The sequence below is a fragment of the Aphelocoma coerulescens genome (assembly GCF_041296385.1).
Source record: "Aphelocoma coerulescens isolate FSJ_1873_10779 chromosome Z unlocalized genomic scaffold, UR_Acoe_1.0 ChrZ, whole genome shotgun sequence".
Taxonomy (NCBI): Eukaryota; Metazoa; Chordata; class Aves; order Passeriformes; family Corvidae; genus Aphelocoma; species Aphelocoma coerulescens.
This window is the reverse complement of record NW_027184085.1, coordinates 23,001,429-23,022,230: the sequence shown is the minus strand read 5'-3', so window position 1 is coordinate 23,022,230 and position 20,802 is coordinate 23,001,429. Positions and strand designations below refer to the sequence as shown.

At 41.3% G+C, this 20,802-nt stretch overlaps 1 protein-coding gene across 1 annotated transcript in view; it reads left to right on the top strand.

Annotated features, from left to right (window-relative positions):
* The window catches only part of SCAMP1 (secretory carrier membrane protein 1), a 45,452-nt gene that overhangs the window by 12,547 nt on the left and 12,103 nt on the right, over positions 1 to 20,802 (top strand). The window contains exons 2-5 of the mRNA XM_069001294.1: positions 1,399 to 1,476; positions 10,997 to 11,095; positions 11,357 to 11,468; positions 18,566 to 18,694. Coding sequence (XP_068857395.1) covers positions 1,399 to 1,476; positions 10,997 to 11,095; positions 11,357 to 11,468; positions 18,566 to 18,694 — 418 coding nt within the window. The remainder of the gene's footprint in view (positions 1 to 1,398; positions 1,477 to 10,996; positions 11,096 to 11,356; positions 11,469 to 18,565; positions 18,695 to 20,802) is intronic.

Here is a 20,802-nt window from a genome sequence, read left to right as displayed (position 1 = left end):
TCTCAGGTGCATCTTGTCAGGTCCCACAGACTTTGGTGAATTCAGCTTCCTCAACTGGTCAAGAACCTGACTTCTCTCACAGTGGGTAGTACTTTGTTCTCCCGGTTCTCCTCCTGTCATCCCTCCGCTTCAGAGGTATGGGAAGAGAGGCTGCCATTGAAGACTGAGGCAAAAATATTGAGTACCTCATCCTTCTCCTCCTCCATTGTTACCAGTTTGCCATTGTTACCAGCTGCATTATCAGAGGGTGAACTTCTTTGACCTTCCTTTTCTGCTTAACATACCTGTAGAACCCCTTCTTGTTATTCTTTGCATCCTGTGTAAAGGTTTTAAATGTATCTGTCTTTAAAGGAAATATGAATGTAAATACATATATAAATGTATACACTTATTTTCTTCTCAGTCTTTATCAACTCTGGTTTGTTTTCTAATGTTGAACTTGGCTGTTGGAAATAAGAAAATATGTATATCTAAACATAAATGTTACAAAATATGTAAATAGTATATTTATAACTCTCTTTTGTATTTGATGTATGTATAAAATATTGTACATTTGTACATTCATGTAATTGTAAATGTAACTAGCAGTATTGAATAAATGGATTTATTAATTTTCGAGAAAGCCTTCCTTTTGTCCACTGGTATATTCTGAAGATGCAAAAACTTTAAGGCACAGAAACAATGTGGTGTAACCAGCCATCACATGGAATAAGTACAGGTTTTTTTCAAGCTAAGGTGGTGTGGTCCATTTTGGTGGGCACTTCTGCTCTTCTGCAGAACAAAGCCTGCCTGTCTCTAGCACAGAGAAGTATTTCATTCCTGAAATAGTTTCTGAAGCTAAATTTTAAGCAGTCTTTCTTGCTGTATCATTAATTAAAGAAGAAAATAAACTTTTTTCCTTAATTTTACTAATTCAGGTAGAAGCTAGATCAGAAGTGCTTTTGGCATTTTGGGACCCCATTTCTTCAGCTTCATTTTTATGAAATGTTTTTTCTGTTCCTGATGAGGTTGGATGTACTTCTGGGTAGGGAAATGCAAGGGTTAGAGAAAGCTCTTTTCTTCTGTTATGCTTTTTGAGTGCATAGGCATGGAGTCCAGTGGACAGCATAGCAGGTTAGAGTTTTTTTCCCTTCTTTGATGAGAGCTTTTTTCCTTATAAATCAAATGTATGACAGATGGGGTTTCTGTTATACTGTGTTAATCTAGGTTTTTAAGAAGCTCAGAATGAAATGATGTTATTTTGGAGATAATGAGGTGGATGTTTACAGATTTCTTTAGTGAAAACAAACCTTTTTTACTTTGAAAGAAAATCTGAGTTTTATATGATATAATGGTATGGGTGTTGACTTTTTGATTATATACATGTGCATAAATTTACACAACTGTTTCCACTTCTAGGATCCTTCTGTTACACAAGTGACAAGAAATGTTCCTCCAGGGCTTGATGAGTACAATCCGTTCTCTGATTCAAGAACAGTAAGCACATTTATTTCTTAATCATGCTGTTAATCTTTCTTAGTTTGTGAGGTTTTATTTTCACAGTTGGGACTGATGTTGTAAAATGTATGATGGGCTAGATATGGGTAGTGGAAGATGCGTAAGAATAGATAGTTCCATTAGGTTTTTGGAGGATGCATTGGCACGGTTGATTTAAGAGAACTTTGATTTGTTAAGGAAGAGTGGCCTTCTCAAAGGGGACCAAAACAAAACGGAGTTTTTTCCCTGTTCATAAGACTACTGATAGTCTGTCCTTATAGTTTTCTGCTTTTCACTGGCTTTGAAGCTTATGAGTGTGGCACACTTCCCCAGGGTTTTGATTTTGATTTCTGTTTCACTTAAGGAAAATGTTGCTCAGAATCGAGAAAACATGGTGTTTCCATAACAGTCTACAGGCTTTGAATAGTGGTGCAGTAGTTAAAGGAAAAATTTATGTAAAATAAGTATGTTTTATGTTTCTAATTTGTATGATTTCAGCATACCTTGTGCTTTTCTGTTGTGGCGAGGAACGCAAGAAATGGGATAGTAAATTCCTACTGTAACTCCATTTTTCACTGGCTGCTTTTGATAGTGAAGATCTTGTGCAAGATGAGCAAAATGTGTGGCTGGTTATTTTCTGTCAATACAATTTATAAACATTAAAATACTGCATTTTTAAAATGCAGTGTTATTTTTTATGACGAATCTGGTAGTACTGTTAGGGAGTATTCATATTTGAGTATTTGCAATGCCATGGATGGAGCGACACAATTCAGTCGGGAGAGAGAAGGAGCTCTATGTTAATTGATACAAACCAGCATTTTAACAAAGTTGCATAGCTGTTGCAATCTGGTTTAGACCCAGAAAAGCAAAGCAAGCTTAAGTCTCTGTGCATAAACTGGAAAGAACTTAGAAGGTTCAAAATATCCCCAGAAATGAGATTAAAACCAAACGAGGTTAGATGTTGATGCCAAAAAATGGATGTATTTTATTTGATAGTAGAGAGGCAAAGAGAAGGGAAGAGAAAAGAGAGAAAGAAATAGAAAAAAGAAGTGTGCGTGGGGGGTGGGGACAGGGAGAGGTGACAGGGGTTAGGTGGAAGCAAATCACCCATCCGAGGGTCCCAACGATGTCTTGTTGCTCCCCTCCATCTGCTCTGCTGGTGGTGTGGGTCCCCCATCGCTGCTGTGGCCACGCCGCTACATGCTGCCACACGCCATGCCACCACACCACACCACCACACGCCGCCACACACTGAGGAGTGCAGAATTCCGTGGATTAATATACACTGGGCCAGGTGGGAACACCCATGTGATTCTCTTGCAGGGGCTGGCTTGACACTGTCCCTTGCAACACTGAGGGTCTGTTGCATCATCTCTGGTGCTCTGGTGCAGGGTTTGGGGACCCCTTTGAGGGGGGCCCCTGTGATGGGCCATGTCACCCCCTTCTGCTGTGGATAAGTTCCGCCCCCCCGGTGAGGACCCCTCAGCTGGGCTCTGCACAGTTGGAGGATGGGCAGTCACTGTGTCTCTGACCACAGACTTTTCCAAGACACCCAAAGCCTCTCCTCCCTCCACCCCTTGGTTCGAGGGTCTGTAGGAGCCTGGCAGCTGGTAGCCCTGGGGCTGTGGTCCTCATCTTGGAGGTGTTTAGACTGTGCTCTGTCAATGTCCCCAGCCCTGAGTTGTTACTTTATCTTATCTTCATCAGTGAGCAGTGTCAGGCCTCAGTCAGGGCCCCATTCAGGGTGTGGTAGTCTTCTCTGCAGCTTTCATAGTACAGTTTTAAAAGTCTTTTAAGAAAATATTTAAGTCATAAAATATAATATTTCAGTCTCTGACAACAGCTAATGCAAAGTTTGATAGCAAAGTGGTTTAGTAAGATTCAATGGTGAGGTACATTTGATTACTGCCTAGAGGACATGGTCAGAAAAAGCTGTCAGGAAGGCCCTCCTGTTTAGTCATGAGCCCTGTTGCATTCTGGACTCCTTCCTGAGGAGCATTTCGGTGTGGATACAGACTTAGTCCCAGATTTCATCAATGATATACATCTAAGGGACTATATGAGCCCAATCAATCCTTTCTATCACTTAGCTAAGATTTCAAAGTTTAGTGTCAATTACTGAAAATCTGTTGTGGCAAGGAATTTCTCAGCCTCAAGGAGTAACCCTGAGGGGTGACCCTACTTAAGGGGAGGTCCTGGTGTGTAGCCCATTGCTGTGTGAGAGAGCTCAAGGGGCCCTGGGCTGTGCACTGTTTACGAAGTAAGATGATTGACTTATGGTCATATTTACATACCGATTACAGAAGTTAGTTTCTTCCAAACTTGGCTTGAGTCAAATCTTTATTAGCACTATGGTTAGGTGGGTGTATTGCTCAGAGTAGCCCTTGCCTACAGTTTCCTGTCTCCCCCAAAATCTACTTAAGAGCTGGATGCAGTTTTCATGACCAGATTGGATCCATTACAACTGTCACTGGTTATAGCTTGAGCAAGGTTCTGGGAAGTAGTGGGGACAGGGAGAGCAGACTGTCACAGTGATGAAACAGTAAGGTTTCACACAGTTTTAAAATTCTGTGGGGAAGAAGCTTGGTTTTGGGTATGCCTTGGATCAGCTGTTTAAGGTAGAATATTTACAACTAGCAACAATGTTAAGTAAGTCTCCAAAATTATTTTCTCCTAGCTCACAATATGAGGAATTATGTTAGATTTAGTTTTATGAAGCTTGAAGTCTTTCAGAATTGCTTTGTATTGGCCATAAGTCGTAAAGACGGTAGATCTTGTTTTAAAAAAATATAATCTTGAGCTACTCTGACTTTTTTTATTACTTACGTACTTATTTTAACATGCAGCTTTGTGGGAAAAGGAGAACGGAAGCATATGGCTAAGATTATCTGACTTTGAACAGTCAGATGTGCCTGGATAAAAAATTGTAATTGCCCATTAGAGATGTGTTGGGGTTTTAGACAAGGTGTCACTCAGGAAACTGGGAGGATGGAGGAAATCTAAGTCGGTGGTCAGCTCTGTGATGCACTGTGATTGAGTTAATAATCTATGGCATGTTAAAAAATTAATAAAAATTGTCCATTGAATGAACACTTCTCTGCAGAGATAAAGAACTTCCACAGGTTTTCTTGACAAAAACAAGACTGAAAAAGTAAAGCTAAGTGCAGTAATAATCAGCCTTTACATGTTATTCCCCTTCCTCTGTATCTTGTGGATGCTGAACATGTGAGTATTTGTTCTGTAATTATATGCATTTGAAGGAATGTACCTAGGTACTTGAGGATACTCACAATTCCATGCACTCACCTGTCTTTTCCTAACAGCTTTGTATGCGAGAGAAGAGCATACTATGTATGTACAAAGAAATGGGTGCAACAGGAGTAATGGAAGAGACAGTGGAAGTAAATGCCTTTAAAGACTGGATGAATAGAGGTAGAAGCAGGGTCTGTGAATTTCAGACTTAGGGGAATACCCAAGTGTCAGTATCCCTGTCTTGTCTGATGTCCATCAGATAGGGATAGAAGTCACTCTGTGTTTTGTGTGCTGCTCAGAGCAAAAGCATCCAAGTAGTTTTGGTGAGGAGGTTAATTTCCAGATTTCCAGTGTTTGTAGCAAGATGGTATCTTGCAGTCTCCAGAATTAACACAACATTCAGTTTTGATCCTTGCTGTACAAAAAAGATGTTGACAGGCTGGAGAGGGTCCAGAGAAGGGCCACAAAGGCACAATCAAAGGCCTGGGAAGCCTGACATGTGAGGAACAACTAAGAAAACTGTGTTTGTTCAGCTTTGAGGAATGAAGTTTTAGGAAGACCTTAATTCCATGTTTCAGCCTCTAAAAAGTGGCTATAGAGAAGATAGAGACTCCATTTTTACAAGTCACATGCAGAAGATGAGAGATGATGAGTAAAAATTACTGCTGGGGAGATTCAATTGGACACAAGAAGAAAATGTTTCACAATGAGAACAACCTGATCAACAACTTCCTTGGACTGATCTCCCTAGGGAAGTGTTGGATTCTGTGGCATTCAGATTAAACTGGACAGGCTGCTAGGCCGTCTTGTTCAGACTGTGCTTTTGTGAAGAAAGATGGACCAGACGGTCCTTAAGATCTTCTTCCAGCCTGGTGATCATGATTTTTTCCCCATTCTCTCCAAACAGAAGTTAATGAAGCATGCTAGACTGCAAAAATATTTCTCCATTTCAAATCCAGACAGGATTTCAATGGATGTTTATTCTGTGAGAGAGTGATATCAAACTGAATACTAACATTTGTTACATTATTTCAGTTGTGCTCCCTTTGTCAAGCGAGATGCTTCCTACCAGTCTTTTTTGGATACAGGATGGGACGGGGAAAAAGAAGTAAATCCTACTTTTTCTCAGTATTCCTTATTGTGTTTACTTACTTCTAGTGTTTTTGTGCCTTGACTTTTTTTCATCCTTCACCTTCAGTGGTAGGAAGGTAATACGTAAAATATACAGAGGAAAGCAAGTAGGTGTGGGAGATTTTCGGTTGCATGTGTCACCACCTTAGTATCTAACATGAAAAATCAGGAGTTTTGTTAGGGTTTTTTTTCCTTTATGTTTATCAGATTTCAAAATCTGTCTTATTTTTGATCATTAATCAACAACAACAAAAAATAAATTCAGAGAATGGTGTAAATGTCAAATTAAATATCCTTGGCTGATCCTCAGTGGTTTTGTCTCTAGCTCCAACAGTCACCATGGAGATTATACTATATCTTTTCCTCATGTTTCTGAAAAACAGCAATGAAGATGAGATTATACAATTAGTATTTCTGCTTCATCATTTAATGAAACTATGTTAAAGAAAGCTTTTAATCTCTTCCTGCTTCTAAGTCTTGAACTTCTCTGGGCACTCTGTGTATATAGATATGCCTGTATACCCATATATATCTATACACAATAATGCATATAGCAACCAATTTCAAATTGCTGCATTAAAAAAACTGGAAAATTCATTAGTGGAGTTGGGTTTTCAGTCATTGTTTCAAGAGATGTATTTCAATGGACTTTTTTTTTTTTTCAGCAAATTCCTGGGTGGCTCCCTGTCCTTCCATCTTGTATCTAAACACAGTAGAAAAACACAGAAGTCTGTAGGAAACCAAAGTGATCATCCACTCCTGGCTTCTTTTGGAAGTTTTAACCTGCCCCCAGTAAATAAGCTTCACCCATATGAGGAAATCAATTCAAGAGAGAACGTCTTTTGAACACTTATCTCCAGTCAGCTGCTGAAAACAAGTTTAGTTAGATGAAATTTTTAAACTCTATTATAATTATTTTTAAATTGATTATTGCTGAAGCCTTAGGCTGCAAACTGCTAACTTTCACCTTGAAAAGTTGAGCTAATCTTGAACTGTTACTTAATTTTGTGAAGGAAACCTCTAAGACAAGTGCAGACTGAAAGATTAAGAAGCTGCAGCTGTCAACAGAAGCTGCAATATATCCAGATAAAAACAGCTACAGATAAAGAGTTCTATAAAGAACTAGTAGGCCCCAGATCAAAAATCGTATGGGCCCAAAAGGCATATGCAGGGCACATAAAGATCATGTGGAGAATGAGTTCATAGGCTGTAAAGCTATAAAAGCCCAGGGATTTCTTTTTTCTAGGTCTCTCTCAGCTCAAGCTGTCCTTACTGTGGTACCTGCCTGAAATCAAACATGGACTCTGCTGTGGGAAAACTAGGGTGAAGAAGTTTCTTTAACAAAAATTCTTCTCTTTAAGAGAGGTCTCAGTGATTTACTTTGTCTCTCAGCACTGCTGTGACAGCAAGGCATGAATTAGAAAGATCAATCCCAGAAGTACCATCCGGGGTTGAAACAAAAAGGGTTATTGTACAGTTGAATTTCAAGATAGCGTATATTCATGTCAAGGAGCAGTCAGAGACCATAGATCTATGAAGTAAAGTTCCTGTAAAAACAGTTGATGTACTTGCCTTGTCGAAATGTGGTGAGACAACATGATATGGCTTTATCTATTCACTGATGGCTGGAGGTTATTGCAGTCCTCATAACACAAGTGTAGGTAATTAGCGTTAAGATTTGTCCCCTTAAAAAGACAGAATTGCCGACCACCTGTCTTGTTGTGAATGACTTGTCAATCCCATGCAGGCTGTCAGCCACTCATCCCTACCCAAGTCCCTAAGACACCAATAGCACCTGGACAGGCAACCAACACCTCATGAACAGATAGGTATGACAAAATATGCCAGGTCTAGCTTGCAAGGAATCTCGGGAGGTCATCTTTTTCAATCTCCTGGAACAGAAGTTGGTCTCTTAAGTCTTACTGCTCAGCATGTTTTCCTGGGAAGTCTTGAGTTTTCCCCCACAGTATTTAATTACTTCACTGTGTTCTAGCAAGTAACAGGCAGCATCATTCTTTCCCAACTATTCCATGTATATACTGATCTATAAAGGAATAAAATGTGTTTCATTTTGTATACTTAGTAAATTCTGTATTAATTAAGGCAGAATTCTAAAACTTCATCCTGAAATGTAAGTCAGACTTCGCTCATTTCTGGAAATACTCAAGGTCAGGTTGGACAGGGCTCTGAGCAGCCTGATCTAGTTCAAGATGTCCCTGCTCATTGCAGCAGGGTTGGACTGGATGACCTTTTAAAGGTCTTTTCCAATTCAAACAAAAATATAATTCTATGGAGTATGAAATGAGAAATAAAAGAAATTTTACAGGATGACTGTGACTTTTTTCTGAGGTAAGAAACATGGATCAAGTATTGTTTTTAAATTGTCATTATGCCTGACATGAGACCAAGTCTTCCAGGTTCCAGAAGGATGGAAGGGTTGGGCTGTCAAGTCAAGGAGTGTTGGTGTTGGCAAAGGTTGCCTAGTTCCAGACCTCTGCTGTGGGCAGAGACACTTTCCACTGGACCAGATTGTTCAAAGCCCCATCCAGTCTAGCCTTGAACACTTCCAGGAATGGGGCATCCATAACTTCTCTGGGCAATCTGTTCCTGTGCCTCAGTACCCTCATGATAAAGAACTTCTTCCTAATACCTAACCTAAACCTACTCTCTTTCAGTTTAAAGCTGTTCCCCCTTGTCCTGTCACTGCATGCCCTTGTCAAAAGTCCCTTTACCAGCTCTGTTGTTGGGTTCCTTCAGGTACTGCCAGGTGCTATAAGGTCTCCCCAGAGCCTTCTCTTCTCCAGGCTAAACAATACCAACTTTCTCAACCTGTCCTCACAGCAGAGGTGCTCCATTCCTCTGATCATCTTGGTGTCCTTCCTCTGGACTCACTATGTCTATGGTCTTCTTAGTCTGGGAGCCTCAGGACTGGATGCAGTAATCCAGTTGGGGTGTTATGAGAGAAGAGGGGACGGGCAGAAATGCTTCCCCTGACATGGGCCGCTTCTGGGCAAGCTTCTTTTGATGCAGCCCAGGGTGTAAGCACAGTGCTAGAACTTGAGAGTGTACTAATACAACTTCAGTACTTCTTGCTTCTAGGAAAAGCCCAAACTGTGCAGCTGTGTTTTGCAGGGGTTTTTATTGAGCATTATTTTGATAGCTAAATGATTTTCCAAGGCATTTAAATACTTCTCTTTGTTTCATTGTAAGTAGCTGGTTTTTTTTTTTGCTTCTCAGCTTTGATTAGGGTTATAAAAATAAGTAATTTGACAGGAAGACTTAGAGCAAACTGAATTTAAAAAGCATGATGGTAATTTCTTAAGAGCCATCTTTTAAGAGCTCAAGAGCAGGCAAATTCAAAGTCTTGTAATTCAAGGAAATGGGGCAGAAGGCCAGCTTGGCTGAGCAGGAATATTTTCCTAGAACTTAAATAAAAATGGGAGGTGTATGGACACTGAAAGCAAGGACAGATGACACAGGAGGGCTGCAGAGGCTGGCTGCTGCTGCAGGGAAGAGATTTGTGTGGTTAAAGCTTGATGAGCATCCAAGCTGGACAGCACTGTGGTGGAAAACAAAATGGCTTTTTAAAAAGGTCAGCAGCAAAAGGATATACAGAGATATATGTATCTATCTCTGTATATATATGAGAGATATATATATATATCTCTGTATATATATATGAGATATATATATATATATTTATATATATATGTATAAAACAGAGGTAATGTTGGTCCATTACTTGATGAGGTCAGTCACCTCACAAATAGGCATGTGGACAGAGCAGAGATGTTTAGTGCCTTTTTTACCTCTAACACCAGTGATGGGCCCAGGGATGGACCCCTGTAGTCCTGTGATTTGAAGGCTTTATAAACGCTGAAGGTGTTCCAAGATTTACTGCTCCAACTGAATGAAGTCAGTGAGGCCTGATGGAATTCATCCCAGTGTACTGAAAGAGCTGGCTGATCATATCATGGGTCTTCTCCATGTTATTTTTCAATGGTGTTGGGAGTCTGGAAAGGTACCAGTTGAGTGGAAGTCCCAGTTTTCAGCAAGACTTAGAAGGAAGGCTCTGGTAATTACAGGCCAGAAAGTTTCACTGCAGTGCCTGGTAAAATTAAGGTTATTCTGTGAGCAAGGGAAAAACACCTGAGAGACAATGCTGTCATAGCCAGCACTGGTCTGTGAGGGGAAAGTCCTGCTTAACCAACTCAGGTTTGGAGTTGGACTCCATGATCCTTATAGGTCCCTTTCAACTTGAAATGCTCTATGACCACAATGCTTTCTTCACTAGGTTCTGCATCTATAGTAGATGATTTATAATACCTGTGCCTATTGTGCATTGTTGTGATCTTTGAATAGTAACCTGGAAAACCACATTAAAGCCATATTGAACTTCTACCATTTAAGATCGTTTTGATCAAGTACAACTTTTTTTACCCGTGCACACATTATGAAGCTAAGTATGAAAACAAAGTAGTATGCAAAAACATCCGCTTCTTTTCTGTACTTAATGAAAGAAATACTACTATATTTCAGGAACAGTCTGTATCCTCTGAAAACAGTGGCTGAAATGCAACTTTTGCTGGGATTATATTCTTAACACATGGATCAACCTAGCAGAAATTCTGGAGTGATACCTAGCAAAAATTGGTAAAATAGTCAAGCAATAGATTATGGATTCTGAATTTGAAAGTTTAATATGGTACATTACTTCTTTAGTTAGCCAGGTGATGTAAGCCTTTGTTAAGTAGAAGGCTCTGGAAGACATTATTAATAAATGACATTGTGTTTCAGAATATGAATAGATGACTGTTAAGTGCTGCAATTCTCTGAAACAGTAACTGTCTGTATTAACATTAATGTCTGAACAAAATTAAAATTCCATTTAATTCTACTGAATCCTAAAATTCCTTGACTGTTTGTTGGAAACAGTGCAGGATAAGCTGCACCACAGAACTCAGTTGATGTCTTTTTTTTAAAGGTTGTAAATATTGCAAGCAGCGTATCAAGTTGCCAGTTTCTATTAGCAGCGCTTCCTTTAAAACAACTAGATTGGTTCCTACAGATATAGTGAAAAGAAGTTTATTAGAATAGGAAAATGTTTCCTTATTACTGTCTTTTGTTTTCTTAGCCTCCTCCAGGAAATGTGAAAATGCCTAATGTACCCAGTACCCAGCCAGCAATAATGAAACCAACAGAAGAACCATCTTCCTACACACAAATAGCAAAGGTTTGTCTGCAACTTTTAGGCCCTAGGTTCCTTTTAGTTACAATTATTTAAATACACTTCTGGAATAATGTATTCTGTAAATAAGCATTGCTTTTCTAATTAAAATTAATACTGCCTTTAAGTAATTGGCTAATACATGAATGTGTGCTATATTGGGTCAGTCTTCATAACTGGAGATGCTTAATTATAGTGAAAAGACTTGGAATATTTATGCCATATGCATACTTTTTATCCGTCTCTGGTGATATTTGTTTTGTTCAGGAGCATGCCTTGGCCCAGGCAGAACTGCTAAAGCGTCAAGAAGAACTGGAAAGAAAAGCAGCTGAACTAGATCGCAGAGAAAGGGAAATGCAGAGTCTCAATCAGCAAGGGGGTACGCATGAAAAATATACTTCAAATTTCAGAAATTTCACTTTTTCTTAGAAACTTTTAATTTTACAGTGACATTGTGAAGCCAACTGAAGAAGGATTTTTGTAATGACTTCAGGAAAAGGAAGTTTATCTCCCTTGAGAAAATGCATACAGTGAAAAAAAACTGGGCTGTCCTTTCAGGTTTTCACTGAAAAAAACTTAAATGTGGCATGTTACTCTCTTCTATCAGCTATTTTTGTTCTAGATTAGTATCTGAGTAATTCTACTGAATAGAAATGGAGCATTTTGAGATGAAGTAAAACTAACTTCCTAAAGTAACATCTCTTTGATTTCTCATCTGTCAGTATAGCTGTAGGAGAACTTCTCTAGTTGGAAACATTTTCATATTTTTGCTGTGTTACAAACATAATATTCTACCCAAACAGCAGAAAGACCTATTTTATTATTAATCTTTTACTAGTTTTTTGTATGCTGCAAACTCTGTGCTCTGCAAAACAAACAGTTTTTTACAGCAGTTTCACAAAAGTGAGAAGATTTATGTCCTCTTAACTGAAGACGCTTTGCTACAAGTACATCTGTGGGAATATTTGTTTTCAAAAGGAAAAACTTCAGACTGAAGTTCAGAAAAAACTCCTGAAACCCAACAAAGCAAACCATCGTGTGCAAGGTTGACTTTATCTAGTCTTTTCATGGTTCTGTTTCATTTTCACACATGCTGGTCTTTTTTTTGAATATGCAGTGTTACAATTCCAAATTGCATAATTGCTTAGTAATTCAAGTTGTCAGGGAATTTTGTAGAATAGAATAAAATACTTTCCGCTGGAAGGGACCTACAATGAATCACAGAATAGTTAGAGTTGGAAGGGGACTCTGGAGATCTTCTTGTCCAGCTCCCTGCCAAGGCAGGGTCACCTGGAGCAGGTGATACAGGAATGCATCCAGGTGGGTTTAGAAGGTCTCCAGAGAGGGATAGTCCATGAAGCCTGTTCCAGTGCTCTGCCACCCTCATCGTAAAGAAGTTCTTCATCATGTTGAGTGAAACTTCTTGTGTTTTAGCTTATTGCCATTGCTTCTTGTCCAGTATCTGGGCACCACTGGAAAGAATCTCGCACCAACCTCTTTGCACCCCCTTTGAGATATTTGTATGCATTGATGAGATCCCCTCTCAGTCTTCTCTTCTCTAGACTAAACAGGCCCAGCTCTCTCAGTCTCTCTTCATAAGACATGCCGCAGACCCTTCATCATCTTTGTGACCCTTTGCTGGACACTCTCCAGAAGCTCCATTTCTCTCTTGTACTGAGGAGCCCAGAACTGGACACAGCACTCCAGACGTGGCCTCACCAGGGCCGAGTAGAGGGGGAGGATCAGCTCCCTTGACCTGCTGGCCACACTCTTCCCGACGCACCCCAGGATCCCACTGGGCCTCGTGGCCACAAGGACACACTGCCGGCTCATTGTCACCTTGTGATCCCCCAGGACTCCCAGGTCCTTCTCTGCAGAGCTGCTCTTTAGTGGGGCAGCCCCAGCCTGTGCTGGTACTTGGGGTTGTTCCTCCCTGGGGCAGGACCCTGCTCTTCCCTTGTTGAACCTCACTGGGGTTCTCTCCATCCAACTCTCCAGCCTACCATAGTCCAGCCGGAGGGCAGCAGAGCCTTCAGGTGTATCAGCCAACCCCCCCAGTTTGTACCATCAGCAAACCTGCTGAGGGAACCTTGTATCCCTTCATCCAGGTCAGTGAGAAACAAATTGAGTGAGACTGGACCCAGCATTGATCCCTGGGGAACACCACTGACTGCAGGCCTCCAACTGGATTCTACTCCCCTGACCCTCTGAGCTCTGCCATTCAGCCAGTCCTTGATCTGACTCACTGCCCATTCATCTAAACCACATTTCCTGAGCTTACCTATGAGGATATTATGGGACACGGTGTCCAAAGCCTTGCTGAAGTGGAGGCAGACAACATCCACTGCTCTCCCCCATCGACCCATCCTGCCCTGCCATCACAGAAGGCTGTCAGATTGGTCAAGTACGATTTCCTCTTGGGGAATCCGTGCTGACTGCTCCTGATGACCTTCTTTTCTTCTACATGCTTGGTGATGACCTCCAGGATGTTCTGTTCCATCACCTTTCCAGGGATGGAGGTGAGGCTGACTGGCTGGTAGTTTCCTGGATCCCCCTCCTTCTTGCCAGTTTTGAAGGTGGGAGTAACATTGGCTTTCCTTCAGTCATCAGGCCCTGTTCCTGTTTTCTGTGATTTTTCAAAGCTGATGGACAGTGGCTCAGCTACAGCATCTGCCAGCTCCCTCAGCACCCATGGGTGCAACTCATCAGGGCCTGTGGATCTATGGGTGTTAAGAAGTCTGCCTAGTTGATCTCTAACCAAACCCTTTATGACTTGGGGGGAAGTATTCCTTTCTCCAGCCTTTCTCTCCTTGCCCCAAGGTCTGGGATTCCTTAGGGCTGGCCACAGCAGTTAACACTGAAGGAAAGAAGGCATTCAGCAATTCTGCCTTCTCTCTGTCTTCCTTCACCAGGACACCCATCTGATTCAGCAGTGACCCCACGTTTTCCCAAGTTTTCCTTTTGCTGCTAATGTTGTTGTAGAAGCCCTGCTTGTCCTTGATATCGTTTGACAGACTTAATTCCAAGTGGGCCTTGGCCTTTCTTGTCACATCCCTGCATACCCTGATGCTGTTGCTGTAGTCCTCTGATGTGACCTGCTCCTTTTCCCACATCCCGTAAATTTCTTCCTTGTGCTTGAAATTTACCAGAAGCTCCCTGCTTATCCATGCAAGTCTCCTTCCCCCTCTCCCTGATTTCTTGCTCATGAGAATACACTGGACTTGAGGAAGTGATGCTTGAATATTGACCAGCTTTCTTGGACCCACTTCTCCTCTAGAGCCCTAACCCATGAGATTCTTCTAAGCAGGTCTTTGAAGAGGCTGAAGTTAGCTCTCTGGAAGTTTAGGGTTCTAGTCCTGCTTGCTGCTTTACTTCCTCTACACAGGATCTTGAGTTCCACCATCTCATGGTTGCTATAGCCAAGGCTGGCCCCAGCCTTCACATCTTCAACCAGTCCCTTCTGGTTTGATCATCCAGCAGCACAACTGTCTTCATTGACTCTTCTGCCGTATGCATCAAAAAATTATCTTCAGTGATCTGCAGGAATTTCCTGGACCGTGTGTGCTGGACCATGTTGTCCTGCCAACAAATACGAGGGTCGTTGAAGTCCCCAGGAGAACCAGGGCCTGTGACCGTAAGAAAAAGAAAGCCTCATCAGCTTCCTCCTCCTCATCAGATGGCCTATAGTAAGCACCTACAACAATATCACCCATATTAGCCTGTCCCCTAATTCGCACCCATAAACTGTCAACTCATTTGTCTGCTCCTGATTAGAGCTTGATACATTCCAGTTGCTTTCTCATATGAAGATTAACTCCACCACCTTGCCTCTCTGACCTGTCCTTTCTAAAAAATTCATAGCCATGCATGACATTATTCCAGTCATGTGAGCTATCCTACCATATCTCTGTAATTGCAATGAGATGATGGCCTTGCAACTGCACATAGATTTCCAGTTCTTGTTTATTCGCCATGCTGCTGTGTGTTTGTGTACAGGCACTTCAGAGAAGTTCCCTAGATGGAGTGTAAGAGGATTCATCATAACCATGAACACCCTTATTGTGGTTAGCTCTGTGATCCTCATCTTGAGAAGCAGTCAAGGAACATCTTTTGCTGCACTGGTTGACATGACCTACTCCTTAGAAGGAAGCAATGGAATGATCATGTCCACTTTGGACCCCACCCCCTGAGTCCTGTAGTTTAAAGTCCATCTCACCCAACTGGCCAGCATGCTGCCAAAGGTTTTCTTGCCCTTTTTAAAGCAGGTGGATCCCATTCCTCCCTAACAGGCTACAATCATTTAAGCACAAACCATTGTTATAATTATAACCAAAACCTTGATGGCAGCCAGGAAGCCAGATGTTGATCTCCACAGTGTGGCTGCTTCTGACCAGGAAGATAGATGAGAAATGATGTGGGCACCAGTGTTTGTCACTTGCCTTGCCAGGGCTTTATAGTCTTCCTTCATCCTAACTATTTTTTGGCTTGTGGCATCATTTGTACCCACATGAGAAAGTAATAGCGGGTAGTAGTCCATGCTCTTGACAAGTTGGGGTATCCTCTAGGCAGCATCATAGATCTTAGTCCCTGGTAAGCAGCATGCCTCTTGTGACTCTTGTTTGGTTTGGTAGATGGTGTCTCAGTGACCCTAAGGGAGGAACCCACCACAATTACTCAGTGTTTCTCATTACAGTAATGACCATGTACTGCTGGTCCAGATTCTCCTTGTTGGACTTGTTAATGGACATCTAAAGCCTTTAAAGCATCATATCTGTTTTGGTGTGGGTGTTGGAGGGTAGAGGTTGGACTTGAGCTCTCTTTTTGTGGGTCACCAGGATCCAAGGTGTCTCACACTCAGTGATACCCATTGTAGGTGTATGGTTCTGAAGCCATGTCTCAGTCTCTGTTTCAGTCCCTCTAAACTGCACAGCCTGTTGCAATCTGTCCACCTTCTGCAACAGGTCATCAAACTACGCACATTTCGTGCAGGTACAAGGCTTTTCTTCAGGAAAAGTATCTGTGCATCCATTGCAAGCCACCACCTGTACTCCTGTCTCTTTCCTTACCAGTTCCCTCTGGGTGGATGTGTCAGTCAGGCTTCTCAGGAGCTGTTCTGAGTAGACACACTCGTTTTGGTTCTGACACAAGTGCCCACCACTATGGCAGAGACATAGATAGAGCAGTTAGCACTTACCTGAGGCGCAGACTTACCTGCAGATTGCAGCACCCTCCCTGCTTGCTCTGCTGCACAAACTGCCATGCCGCATCTTTTTGATGCACCATGCCCTGGTCACTCATGCTCCCTAAAGCCAATTAAATCTCCCACACTGCTCCTGGTAATGCTCACTCCACTCCTGACTGGTTAGTGAGAGCTTCTGGGTCCTGACAGGGCTTTGGGCTGCTGCTCAGGTGTCCCTGAGCCCAAGAAATCTCTGGACAGCTTGATCTAATGCTCACCACCTGTCACAATCTCTGCTGTGGCTTGGCGGTGCTGGAGTGCGAGGTGCTGCGACCTTCTGGAAGTGTCTCCAAGGCGAAGCTGCTCAGCAGGACCACCACACCCTCACACACACGTGTACACGCAGACACACAGACAGCTCCCTAGAATGGGTCGATAACAAAGAGACGGAAAGGGTCTTTGTATAGAGTTCCATGGGAGGGGTTTATTGCAGCCACGCTCATGAAGGGGTCCAGGGACGAAGAGAAAGAACGATGGAGGTGCAGGTTTATATACAGGAGCGGATCGAGCATCAGGGACCAATGATCTGAGGGCACGGGGGCGGTGCGCAGGCAGGGCTGGGGTAAGGGAGCCAATAGGGAAACTCTGAGGGGGTGGCAATGGGGCAAGGGCCAGTGGGGAACAGGGAGTGGAGAAGCTTCTAGGGCAGGGACATAAAAGGTAACAAGGGGCGGGGAGGCCAACGGGCCAACCGAGAAAGCAGAACTGGGGTACATTAACATACCAAAGCAGAGCATTCTGGGGGAAGCCTTTTCTGTTCACCCTAACCTGGGGAGGATCTTTGGTACTAGGGACTGTCCCACCAGTGGACTCTCTTTGTCCCTTGTACCGCAGGCCCACTGGCCACCACAACCACCAAACTCACTTCGGTCACTGCTGCCACCTTCTTGACTCACAGTGACTATATAGTCCAATTGCCTGCCCACATCAGTACGGACAAGTTAAAGTATGTTATTAAGGGTGTTGTTCATGTGCCCTGAAACACTGACAGGCTGAGGACATTGACCACTCCTCTAGGAAACCCGTTCTAGTGTTTGATGATATTCTTGGTAAAGAAATGCTTCCTGATGTCCATCATGAACCTACTCTGGCACCGCTTTGAATTATTCCATGTATCGCATTACTGGATCCCGGGGACCTGCACACTCATTTGGACTCCTCTGAAAACACCACAGAGTGGTCTTTATTGGAGAACAGGGTCTTTTGCAATTCTCTGGCTACTTGCATTCAATTGCCTTAACATACTGGCTGCACGTCTAGGACACTTATCATATGTTGTCATAATTGACTACAGTGAAAGATCTTCAAGCTGGTGCATCACCTCAACTCAATGCCTTTCGCCTTCTCTGTTCAGGTTCTGTGCAGCATTGCATTTGAGCTAATGAAAGTGTGCTGTTTCCTATTTCAGCTAGCCCATTTGGTCACATGGTAATTAATGTAGCTCTTATATCCAGAGTTTGAAATGCTGTGGCAAAGGTTTGTTGCAGTGATTGTCTCAGCTGAATCTGAGTCTGCCCTTGGTATGACTTGTGTTCAGCAGAATGTGTACTCTGGCCTTTGATCAGATAAGCATACAGGAAACCCAAGTGTCTGATCCTGTGTCCTTAGCAGTGTCGTCACTTTGTCACACAACTGTATCAAGATATAGTGATGCTGTAAGGCATATTCTTGTTACAAAAACTTTGTTACAGACCATTTCAGTAACTGTCTTTCTTAAGACTTACTGTCTTTAGGAAAGTTTTGACAGGAAACCATATTGGAAACTAGATCAAATTGTTAGAGATACTCTGACATTAAAAATATCAGGATTCTGAAAATGAAGAATGCTTTTCAGTCCCCCATCTTTGTATTCAACAGACTATGTGAGTATGGTGGGACTTTAGGGAAATATTTAAAAGTCAAGGAATTCTCAGAAATTGTCTTTCTGTCCCTATGTGTTTGTTTTGGGAAAAATTTTTACTTTGTAGAAGCTATAAGGTGCCTGCTCAGTCTTTTATGTAGATAAAATATTGTGTTTTCCTTGACCTGGCTACACTTAATTGTATTTCACTTCTGAAGTTTATGTTGAGGATTGCTCTTAAAACTCTTGGGTTTTGGTAGCCCAAGTTATCCATCCACCTGAGAAACTCATCCATTAAACAGTTCGAACAAGTTCAAATGTATATCTCTTTCTAGTATACAGAGACTGAAATGACATTATAAAGGCCTTTTTTTTTTCTTTATTTTCTGTTTTGCAGGTAGAAAAAATAACTGGCCACCTCTTCCTGAGAATTTTCCTGTAGGTCCTTGTTTTTACCAGGATTTTTCAGTAGACATTCCTGTAGAATTCCAGAAGACAGTAAAGATTATGTACTATTTGTGGATGTGTAAGTATTTTCTTTTTAAGAAAAATAAAGTGCCTATTCAAACCTGGTGATACATACCTGCTACTTTGGCTTTTGGAACATCTGTAATGAAAAATTATTTTAAATCCAGAAGCCAAATGTTGAAGCAAAATCTTATGGTTAGCTTCAGTTTTAAAAGGATTGAATTCCGTCATAAAAGCTTCCACAGAAAAAAAGGAGGATTATCCTAGGGCAATTTGGTTCTAATTTATTGGAATTGTCTGGTTTAAGTTTCTCCTGTTGTAAAATGAACTTTGACCATTTATTAACTTAGAAGTAACTTTACTGTTTTTAAAATCAGCTTATATATTAAGAAATAAATCTCAAAATTAGTGTTAATAAACTTTTGAGTTCAAGATGTATAATATCCATTTGCTTTAGTATACATAGTTTTCTGTTCAATCTGGTTTTAATCTATAGCGGAGGCTTGATATCGTTTTACCCTATTTTGAGAAAGAGTGTCAATTAGCTGAAGAATCAGCCCATGTTAAAACTATCCTTTGTAGGCAAAGCATGCTCTTCACCATCTTTCTAGGATTAATTTTGCCCTCATTGGGGGGCTGTGTTTTGGCTGGAGAAATGGTGGATTAAACAAGTGTGCAGGTGCCACACTTGTTTCTTCTGCCTTGTCCCGTGTGATTGATAAAAGCCTAATAAATACTCTGACTCCGATGAAATGGCGAGATTTAGGTACTTTGATGCCTTTAATATATTTTTAGCCTTCTAAGAAAACGTGGATTTCAGATGTTTTCTGTACTATTTTTCATAGTTTAAGATGTAGTTAGGAAATCTCCATTATTTTACACGTTGCTCTGGTAATCTTATTGCTGTGATTGAACCATGTAATTGAAACACATGAAATGAGCAGACACTATTGAATCAAATCAGTTCCACTTCATCATAATCTACTGCTTTCTATATTCATTGCTAGATCGTTAATCTTCAAATAAGCAGCTGTAGAGTATATGACTAGTCACTCTCATAAAGTTGACAGATAATTTAGATTTATATGAAATCTAAATTACTCAGAATTTTAGGATGGTTACTAATTCTGGTCATTTGCAGGACTGAGTTCTGAAAGTGCATATGTTTCAAACATGAGGTGAAGTTGGGCAGTTAGAATTGCAATATTAGTACTGTTCTTCATTTTCTGTCTTCTGGCAACAAGTAAAGGAAGTTACATTATTTCAAAATATAGACGAGCTACACTTTTATACTGACATGACAGCTAATCTTCTAGGTAGACTGAGATTTCAACCAAGTCTTCTTGCACTCTTTGTTATTTAGCTCTAGTACTCTCTGACTTACATATTACTCAGGAAGGCAGGGAAAGGGCATAGTAAAGGAAAAGAAAGACAAAATCTATTTCACAGTTTAAAAAAAAGGTAAACATGATGGGGTATAGAACCCCCTGCCTTAGGGTTGGCTGTTGAATCCATCCTTGGGACTTTCCTTTCCTAGGATTGCGCCTACATGGTTTGGCTAATTTTTCATTGACCATTTTTCCCCTGAGGAGGTACTTACTCCCGTAGTAGATCTGCTTCTGCTTGCCACTCTACATTTTATTTTCTCTTCCAGAACTTCCTATGTCTTGTAAGGTCTAGGGATTCTGTGAACATAAACCCATTTGGATAAATCTAGTACTGCATTCTCAGCCCTTCATACACTAGGTCCTTTTCCATTTCAGCAGCCTTGGCAACAAACTTTCTGGTTTAGTTTTCTGTGTTTCCACAGTTAGTATTAATTTTATATCATCATTCTTGGTTTTTATATCTCCGAGGAAACTTCTTCACCTGTTTAAGATCCATATGCTCTTTCATGTATGAGAAAACAAGTCTGTTTGTATCCCTATTTAATTAATTCATCCCTCTTTTCTCCTTTTGTATCAGAAGTCAGATTTTTCTGATACTTTGATGTGGTTTTATCTTTGCACATTTTTTCCCAAGGGGAAAGACTTTTTTTTTTTTAAATAGACTGAGTGCTCACATGTTTTTGGGAACTATAACAATCAATTAGCAATGGCTTTTCATAGTTGTCGGTGGAGCTTTTCTATTCTATCCTGGCTTTGTGGCCATTGCTGCTTTAAGGGC